A 10,044-nucleotide genomic window follows, 5' to 3' on the forward strand; every position below is an offset into this window, starting at 1 on the left:
TGCTATTTTAATTGCCGTAAGACAGCTTAATATTTTAATCCAAGGTGTCAGATGGTTAAATACTAATAAATACAAATATTTACAAAAGTTTACTATGAATATCCTGTAAACACATATAAATGAATAAAAGCAAGTCTTCTACCAAATTAAAAGGAAAGGAGTTCCAGATTTTACTAAAATGTTTGTGCAGTTCAGTGCTGAGCAAACCACAGATCAGTACATTAAGCACAAATAATTCAGTGTTTGGTAAAGATGTTGAAACAGCTGCATCACCACTTGCTGCAGGCCATGTGTAAACTACTGACTCATTCAATCTTTATTGCCCTGAAAAAGTTCACCAAAGGCTATGTATATGCTGCAGCTCTAATGCGTTCATTGTGTCAGTTTGTATAAAAGGTAAAAAAAGGGGGGGAGGTAAAGGATGCCTGGACAGTTAAGTTCAGTCAAAGGCGACTATGTGGTTGTGGTGCTCACCTCGCTTCCAGGCCGAGGGAGCCGGCGTTTGCCCACAGACAGCTTTCTGGGTCATGTGGCCAGCATGACTAAACTGCTTCTGGCACAACAGGACAATGTGATGGAAACCGGAGCGCACGGAAATGCCGTTTACCTTCCCGACGCAGTGGTACCTATTTATCTACTTGCACTGGTGTGCTTTTGACCTGCTAGGTAGGCAGAAGCTGGGACAGAGCAACGGAAGTTCACCCTGTCGTGGGGATTTGAACTGCCAACCTTCTGATCAGGAAACCCAAGAGGCTCAGTGGTTTAGACCACAGCGCCACCCGTGTCCCTGGTGTATGGTGCCAGACAGCAGCAGATATGCAATATGCAAATAAGAGATTCTCTCTTTCTCTCAGATCTAGAGTTAAAATGATTCCATGGCAGCAACCTTTCTGATGTCAAGATCAGAAAGTCCTCCATTGCTCTCATTATCTAGCCTCAAACTGAAGCTTTTAACTTTGTAGTTTACAATAAAAAAGTGGGTTTACAGAGTTGGAACTGAATTTCAAGCCTTAGTGTTTTATCCAATTAAGCCATACACAGAGAATGCCTTCTGAAATCATGGGACATTAAGTTAGTGATTACTAACGCAAGTCCACTAATTTTAATGGGTCTAATCTGAGTCTAACAACCCACAATCTTCCAATTCATCAAAGAGGAAACCAAAATGTTCATACAAAGTTAATACTGAAAGCATTTACTAACCTATCAAGAGAGCTATGCCAAGAGTGGTGTGACCAGTAGAACCGATCAGATCTTGAGCTTTGGAGTACACCCATCCCATAATGTTCATATTGACAGTGCTCCCCTGGAAGAGAGATGATCTGCAACTGTAACATATACTTCAAACCAATTTTACAAATAGGCCAAAAAAAACCTTAAAATAAGATCTATATTTGAATACAGTGGTACCTTGGTTTAAGAACTTAATCTGTTCCAAAAGTCCGTTCTTAAACCAAAGCGTTCTTAAACCAATGTTCTCCCATAGCAGCAGGGGGCTCAATTTACACTCAACAGGAAGTGGAACATGTGATTCCAAGACAAAGTTCACAAACCAAAACACCTACTTCTGGGTTTGTAGCGTTCTTAATCCAAGTTGTTCATAAACTAAGCTGTTCTTAAACCAAGGTACCACTGTATCTGATTTACAGAAATTAATTTAAATATCTAAGTTAGTCGTGCCCATTAATCTCAATGGGTGTTCTCCAAGCAGAACAATCCCTATGTCCCTAGTTAAGAACTGTTCTCCCCACTCTAATGTGCATAGAGAGAAATAAACAGGAAAATCCACCACCATGGGTGACAGTCAATGTTATGCAAGTGGCTTCCCCTTCTCCTGCAATGAAACCCACCCACCTGTTTCGAAGGGTCTCCCAACATTTTTGGGCATATTTGGGGGGGGGGAGTGTCAGACACAGAGAGGGGATGGGCAAGTTCCACTTTACAAGCAAAGGCTGACACTGATTGATGACAAATGTCGGGATAGTAATGATTAAAATTAGAACACACAAAAAAAATGTTTTTAGACTTACAATTCTAGCCATGCTGAGTTGCAGTCCAAAGACAAGGTTTAATTCTTTTCCTTTAAACCAACTGACAGCATAGGTATTTTGCGCCACTGCTAAGGACTCTCCACCAATCCTAAATGAAGCAAGAAAGTTCATGAATACAGATATTTGAAGCAACGTGGATGAAACTCCGGCCTTCTAATGACAGCAATGTATCCATGTTGATATGGAAGTTTTACCTTAATGCAAGAACTAGAAAACCAAAAGGCAAATAATCCAGCTGTTCAGATGCAAGAGCGCAGGGTATTCTTCAACATATAGTTCCGTATGGGCTGCCTGCTTTTTAAGAGGGAGAGAGGGTACATAGCAAATGTTGAGACACAGCCGAGGTGTGAACTCACCCAAATACAAATCTGCCAGCTTCCATCAACCAAAAAGCGTTACATATTGCTCCCACAGCAAAAATCACCTGTAAAAAAAGGAATGCATGTCACATTTCAATGAAGTGTTGGAGCCATGCCATATGCGACTATTTCAGACTGCAATCCTACACACTTTCCTAGGAGTAAGCCCAATGAACTCAGTTAGGTAAGACATGGGAATCTTACACTGAAAAAGCAGATTAAATAGTAAGCATTTATTTTTCCATATGTGGGACATAAGCATTAATTTTTCTATATTTAGCTATTGAAAAGTACATGAATATTATCTGTTTCACTCACCTGTCCAATACAGACAAAGGTGCTGAATATTATTGTGCCCCACCTGGAAGAAAATGAAGACTTTAAAAATACTTATTTTAATATTTGCAACTAGAAAATATAACAACGGTTAGGGTAAAAAAAATCCAATACTACAATGGTTATAGTAAAAATATCAATAGCACGTCAATGAAAACTGATTGATTAAAAAAATATGTTCTAAAGGCCTGTCTGAGCAACAGTTTCTAAAAGACACCTGAAAGCAGAGATGACTCCTCCTGAAGTTCTACTGGCAAGGAGTTTCACATGGCTAACTTATTACACAGAACTGTCCCGATACAAAACCTGACTAATGTTGAAGTTATTGTTGACTAGGACTGAAATAAAACTCTCCTGCATCTCTGGAGACAAGCCTGCAAAACTCCAGTGTAAGAAGAGCCTGTTGGATCAGGCCAACAGCCCACCCAGTCCAGCATCCTGTTTTCACAAGGGCCAACTAGATGCCATGTGGGAAGGGAGGAGCCAAGTGCAACATCACTCTCCTCACTTGCGTTTTGAACATTTTAAACAAATATTAGCAAAACATCACATTATTTGGGCATAAGCAAAATGTGGATCAAGTTGTTACTTTCGAGATAGATGGGTTATACCAGGGGTAGGCAACCTAAGGCCCGGGGGCTGGATGCGGCCCAATCGCCTTCTCAATCCAGCCTGCAGACGGTCTACTCATGTTTTTACATGAGTAGAATGTGTCCTTTTATTTAAAATACATCTCTGGGTTATTTGTGGGGCATAGGAATTCGTTCATTCCCCCCCCCCCCATATAGTCTGGCCCACCACATGGTCTAAGGCAGCCTTTCTCAACCTGTGGGTCCCCAGATGTTGTTGAACTACAACTCCCATCACCCCTAGCTAGCAAGGCCAGAGGTCAGGGATGATGGGAGTTGTAGTCCAACAACATCTGGGGACCCACAGGTTGAGAACCACTGGTCTAAGGGATGGTGAACCAGTCCACGGCTGGAAAAGGTTGCTGACCCCTGGGTTATACAGTTACCTTATTCCAAAGACTCTGTCTATCAGAAAGCCTCCAAAGAAACAGAGAACCACATTGGGCCAAGAATACCAGGCATACAGTGCCATGAATTCAGCTGTGTTCACCTTCATATCCTAAAAGGAAGAGCGCAAGGAAGAATTACTATCTTTTGACACCACTTTGTGTTATGACACATTCATAGAGAAACATCTATCCAGTGAAATGCTTTTTCATTACAGCACCATGCAAGTCTACATTGGGGGCTGATTGCCTGTACTCTACCACATCCCTCTAAACTCCTGGGTCACTCTTCACAGTCTGTCAGGAAAGACCCATCAGGGCTGGTGAGAAGTGCGATGTGGGGAACATCAACCTCTAGCACTCATGGCCAAACAAAAGCAAACCTAACACATAAATCACCTCGTATTTAGCCATAATGTTTCTTGTTACCAGAGAGTGAAAAAGCAATCAGTTTAATTATAGGTCCTTTTTCTTAAAAGCAAAATCAGCACAATTCCCCCCCCCCCTAAGTTACTGCTAGTCATCTAACGTATGACTAAAAAGATAACCTCTCTGGAGGGAAAAGGGGGAAATCCACTATACTGCAGATATTCTGTACATCACTCACCTTTTGGACCTGAGTTTGCAACGCTGCGGGGTTGTCATAGCAAAAATAGCTGCCTATACAGGAAAATTAAGACAACAAAATTAAACATGAACTCCCCCTCCCCCCTTTTAAAGTAACCTGGAAAAGCTGTATTAATAGCAATAATGGTAAACATTTTGGATCATACCAAACCACCACAATGGGAAGAGGCAGGAGAAAAGATGCCCTCCATTTTCTGTCCACTGAGAAGCAACAGAAGGAGCAGCTACACCTCCACCTTCCCCTTCCCTTCTCAAGATTCAGCAGCCTTACAGCAACAGGTAATGTTTCTCATGGGAAGGGTACGTGTAAGAGCCCAGATTCAACCCCTGAAATTTCAAGGCAGGGCGAGGGGGAATCCCTGTTTGAAATGCTGAAGGGAAGTTGGTCAGAAGGGTAGGCCAGGTTTCCCCAGCCTAGCAACTGCCAGACCTTCTGAACTATAATTCAGATTAGCTTCACTCAGGCATGACTATTAGCTGGACTCAGCAGCAGGACCAAGCTGGGTGGCAATGATAAGAGTTGTAATTCTAAACATCTGAATGCCAGGTTGGTGGAAGGCTGGCATAACTAGTACTGAATGAGACCAATCAAATGCCTGCCTCAGCACAAAGCAGTTTTCTAGATCCTCTTTACATGCTTTAAAGCTTCCACCGCCTCCTACAAATCCTTCCGTAGGGAGGAGAATTTAAAAAGCGAAACTCCACTTCAGCTAGTCATCAACCACAGGGAGCTTGACTTCCCTGTTTGCTTAGGGGTTTTCCTCCCCATGGCATATAGATGCTTCCCCATTCTGTTGCTTGCACAGCAATCAGCAAAGAACACCAGGAATGCACGTTTTGTTTTTTTGTTTTTGCAATCTAAAATGCAAAACCCCAGTTCTCAGGGCGGGGTCTAGCTTCACCCTGAAACACACAGTAAAGAAAATTAGCATTTTCTGGCACGTTCCCAAGATCACTCCCCAAAGGTCAATGGTTCCTGAAAAAGATATGCTTCGCGCCGCCCTTCCGGCCCCACGATCAAGCAGCTGTCGGGGTTTTGTTTTGTTTTTCCCCAAGGCAGGTTTTCCCACCACCCTCCCCGAGAGCCCCCTTAACTGCAAACCAGTCCCGGACGAGCAAGGGGGCAGCAGCAGCAGCAGCCTCGCTTTATGCTCACCGAAGCCCAGGAAGCACATGAGCGCCAGGACCAGCATCCGATGAGCCAGCCGCTGCGGGTCGCACAGGGCCGACATCGGCTTCCTCGCAGGGCAGCCATCGTGCTCCGGCGACGAGTCCCCGTCCAGCAGCGCTTGCTCCTCTTCCACAGGCGCCGCCATCTCGACGGGGCGAGGAGCGAGGCGGTCACGTGAGGGCGCGGGTCACATGACACGCGGCCGGGGAGAGCCTGGTGGGAAAGCTTTGCCAGCGCAGGACAACTGGCAGTGCAGAACTGGCAAGGCAGGGGGAGGTTTCGGATTTTTCCCGCGGGTGGCACCCAGTGCTGGATTTACATTTAAGCTAAGCAAGCTGTAGCTTAGGGCCCCGCTCTCTTGGGGGGTCCCAAAAAGATTGAAGGCGGGGGACTAGATGTACATTTTCAAAATATAAGATAAAAAAGCAAATGAAATTAAACCTACATACAGCAACAGCGTTTTGTGTTATGTAGGCGCCTATATGTTATGTGCAAATGGCTTTAGATAACTGTTAGGTCCATAAATTACCATATAGCATATATTCAACACAAAAAACAGTGACAATTTGTTGTTGACAAAGGACAGCTGGACATACAAAGGACCTCATTACCTTCAGTAGCTTAGGGCCTCATCGAACCTAAATTCTGCCCTGGTGGTACCCCACCCAGGAAATAATAAATTGGGAGTGGGTGCGCATGGGGTGGAAGGGTAGCTGTGCAAAGTCAATTATTATATTATGATTTTGTATTTATTAAATTTGTTTTCCCGCCCTTCGGCAGTCTCTGGGTGGTTCACAGCAGGGAAAGGCAAAATAAAAGCACAAATGCAAACGAGTCCCGTTGTGTGGCACCTCGGACCCTATATAGCGTGCCTTCTACTTGCCTACCCCCCCTCCCCGCTTCTCTACATACCTAAACTTTTTTACCTTACTGAAATCCATCAAGAATTTATAAACAGCAGTTTTAGGTTTTAGTTTTCTGTAAGGATCCAACAGTGGCAGTAGATGGCCCATGAATAGACACCAACAGATGTTGTAATTGAAAATACTGCCATTCTACACTCATGGCTTACTTAAGCTGTAAAACAGGAAATGATTTAAAAAAAAAAATCCATCTGAACATTATCAGTTCCACCTATTTCTTCCACAAAAGACTTTCTCACGATCTTCAGATCTGCATTACCACACATTATATATTTAGCACAGGTATATGGATCAAAACTGACCAGCCAACATACACCCTGTGTTGTTGCTAAAACTTTGTTTTATTATATTTAGACCCCAACACTATCTAGCCAAAGAGAGCAGTTAAATAAACCATCTCTGGAGTTACCCAAGCTAGAGTATAGAAGGAGAAAATTGTCAATCATTTTTAACAAATATGACTTATGATATAGGCTACTACAGTGGTACCTCGGGTTACAGACGTTTCAGGTTACAGACGCTTAAGGTTACAGACTTCACTAACCCAGAAATAGTACCTCGGGTTAAGAACTTTGCTTCAGGATGAGAACAGAAATCGTGCAGCGGCAATGGGAGGCCCCATTAGCTAAAGTGGTACCTCAAGTTAAGAACAGTTTCAGGTTAAGAACGGACCTCCAGAACAAATTAAGTTCTTAACCCAAGGTACCACTGTATCTGGAAAATTAAAACCACCTTGAGATTCTGGCTGTTGCATGTTCTTCGTAGGCCTTTGCAGATTAGAAATAGGGCCAAAGTTGGTTTGAAGAAAATCTGCTATTTTAGATCCACCACTGGAGCAAAGGACACCCCATTTAAACCCCTCTCCCCATCCACTTCCAGCCGAAATTAAGGGTAAATCGCATTCAGAAGTCTTGTGCTCCCTTAATTTGCTCTGAGTCTGTCAGGGAGAATTCCTTAAAACTGATAAAAATATGGTATCTCTCCCCACTGAAGGTGACACAAATCTCAAAATCTGGCAACACCTTATGTTGGATAGGGTGTTCACAGAGAGGCACATATCTTCTGGAACTGCCTAGCACACTATTTGGTTGGATAAGTAAATAACCAAACAAAACATGCAGCTATTTTCACACCGACTTTTCTTTAACATCTAAGAAGGAGATAACAATACTTTGGCGTTTAAGTGACTAATTAGTGGCACACATGAAACTCACCTGGCGCTGGAACGATGTTGAACATTTAATATTGTACAGATGGCATTCCAGAATGTCGAATATTGCAATGGCAAAGAAATTGACATATCAACTGAAACATATGAAGGGTCTCACCGGAGACCTACACTTCTATGTGTGGCATTGTTTCTCAGCAGGTGTTAAATAAGCTCAGAAAATTCCACTGGTCTCAACATCACTTTGGAACAGAGCCTAGAACCATCAAAACATCACCAGAACCCTGCATGTTACACCATGACCCAGAAATACTTATTTTTAGTTTATTCAAATAGGGGAAAAAACATACCTGAAAAGTAAAGGCAAGGTTTAAAAGCAATTTCTATTCTCTTCCTGCCTTATTTAAGTTCATAATTTCTGTTTGGTTGTTTTTTTTGTTTGTTTTTGTATTACAGTGATACCTCGGGTTACATACGCTTCAAGTTACATACACTTCAGGTTACAGACTCCGTTAACCCAGAAATATTACCTTGGGTTAAGAAATTTGCTTCAGGATGAGAACAGAAATTGTGCAGCAGTGGCGCAGCAGCAGCGGGAGGCCCCATTAGCTAAAGTGGTGCTTCAGGTTAAGAACAGTTTCCGGTTAAGAACGGACCTCCGGAACGAATTAAGTACGTAACCAGAGGTACCACTGTACTAGTGTTGTTATAATGAACATCACACAAAATAAGACCTGTGTCAGAAAAGGCAGGAATTCTTACCCTTGCTCAGGGCCATCTTACCCATAAATGCTAGGGGTGCGGGGCACCCGGGCACCGGGCTCTCAGGGGCGCTAGGCCGAGAATCCAGGGCCCGAGAGTTGAGTTCAGCAAAGAACCCGCCCGTTGGTCTTAGCGCCACGGCGGGCTCTTCTGCTGCGGGCGGCTCTGCGCCACGAGTTCAGGGGCTATCGAGCCAGCAAGACGCTGAGGCGGCCAGCCAGCTCCGCCCCCTACACACCTGGGACTGGGCAACCTGGGAGGGCGCTGGGCGGATCTTTGCTCCCCAGGGCTGCATATGCTTACGACAGCCCTGCCCTTGCTGCTATATTTTTTTATGGAAACACTTCTAATTTAGCAACAAAATACCAAAAAATTAATCGCCCAAAACTGTTGGAGGCAGCATGCTTCTGAATACCAGCTACTGGAACTGCAGGAGAGGAAAATGCAGTGACTCTCAACCCATGGTTACCATGCCTAGTATGTTTGCATGGGATTGTATCTAAAGTTAAGAAATCAGAGTTGTGGAGCCGAGTCCTATGGATATTTTTACCCGATAGTCATTTCCACTTAATTCATTGGGACTCACTCCTAAGTAGGAGGTCAGTTTTGTGTGCTCGGGAGATGGAGGGATTACTGTAATTGCAGCATCTTCGGTGCCTTCTCCCAAACACATTTTCTGGAATGCAAATTCAATTTCTTTCAGTGTAACTTTTTTGCAAGAGGCATAAGATCATATGCCACTGGAAAAGAGGAAATCGGTACTGCGTAGGCCTGGCTTGAGCACTGTATATCTTTTATTTTTGAGACGCTGATACTGGTCTTTTAACAGATGGTGTCACTCTAGAGCTGTATACCTTTGGGCTTGCTGAAGAAAAACCCAGGCAAAATGTCCGTATTTCCTTTAAATGATTAACACGAGTAAAACTTTATATTATTACAAGTGTGAAATCTATATTCTGAGAACTAAAAGCTGGTAGCCTCATAATCAAAGTACTCTGCTAGCAGAACCTTACTGAATAAATAGGGTTCTGTTACTGTACTGCGTTGGGAATTACAGCCCCTGCTACAGCAGCTGGGGGCATTCTGTATTGCTTGTTTATTCTATTGTGCTTTTATCCCACTCTACTTTGGATGGCTTAATCGTTTTTCTATCCAGGCAAATACCAGCCAGCCCCTGGTGAATTTTAACATCATGCACCCTCATGTTTGTAATTTGGGTAGGAGGACTGTATATATTCTAGGACAGGGACTGGGAGCCAAGTCATGCTCCAGATGTTGTTCCCACCATCTCTGACAATTGGCCATGCTAGCTGGAACTAAAGGAAGTTTGATTCCATCATCTGGAGGGCTGCAGGTTCCTCATCCCTGTTCTAGAATCTGGATGCTGTCTCAGTCCTTGCAGTGAGGGGAAATGTTTAAAGATCAATCCAATTGTTGCTAACATTTAAAAATTATATTCTCATCTCGGCCGCTTACCCTCAGATGATAGATATTAAGGCATATTAAGGGAGCCAGTGTGGTGTAGTGGTTAAGAGCGGTAGACTCGCAATCTGGGGAACCGGGTTCACGTCTCCGCTCCTCCACCTGCAGCTGCTGGGTGACCTTGGGCTAGTCACACTTCTGTGAAGTCTC

The 10,044-nt window shown here is 43.6% G+C and overlaps 1 protein-coding gene across 2 annotated transcripts in view; it reads right to left on the bottom strand.

Moving 5' to 3' along the window:
* MFSD1 (major facilitator superfamily domain containing 1) overlaps positions 1–5,729 on the bottom strand; it is a 30,090-nt gene extending 24,361 nt beyond the window's left edge. The window contains exons 1-7 of one of the 2 annotated variants that reach the window (XM_081911114.1): positions 5,545–5,729; positions 4,369–4,421; positions 3,762–3,874; positions 2,729–2,771; positions 2,408–2,475; positions 2,031–2,139; positions 1,204–1,306 (exon numbers count right to left, since the gene is read on the bottom strand). In XM_081911114.1, coding sequence (XP_081767240.1) covers positions 1,204–1,306; positions 2,031–2,139; positions 2,408–2,475; positions 2,729–2,771; positions 3,762–3,874; positions 4,369–4,421; positions 5,545–5,704 — 649 coding nt within the window. In that variant the 5' untranslated portion in view covers positions 5,705–5,729. The remainder of the gene's footprint in view (positions 1–1,203; positions 1,307–2,030; positions 2,140–2,407; positions 2,476–2,728; positions 2,772–3,761; positions 3,875–4,368; positions 4,422–5,544) is intronic. The other variant, XM_081911115.1, reaches the window with a different exon arrangement.
* Positions 5,730–10,044: the final 4,315 nt, after the last annotated feature.

Source organism: Podarcis melisellensis (genome assembly GCF_964234715.1).
Source record: "Podarcis melisellensis genome assembly, chromosome: 5".
Lineage (NCBI taxonomy): Eukaryota > Metazoa > Chordata > Lepidosauria > Squamata > Lacertidae > Podarcis > Podarcis melisellensis.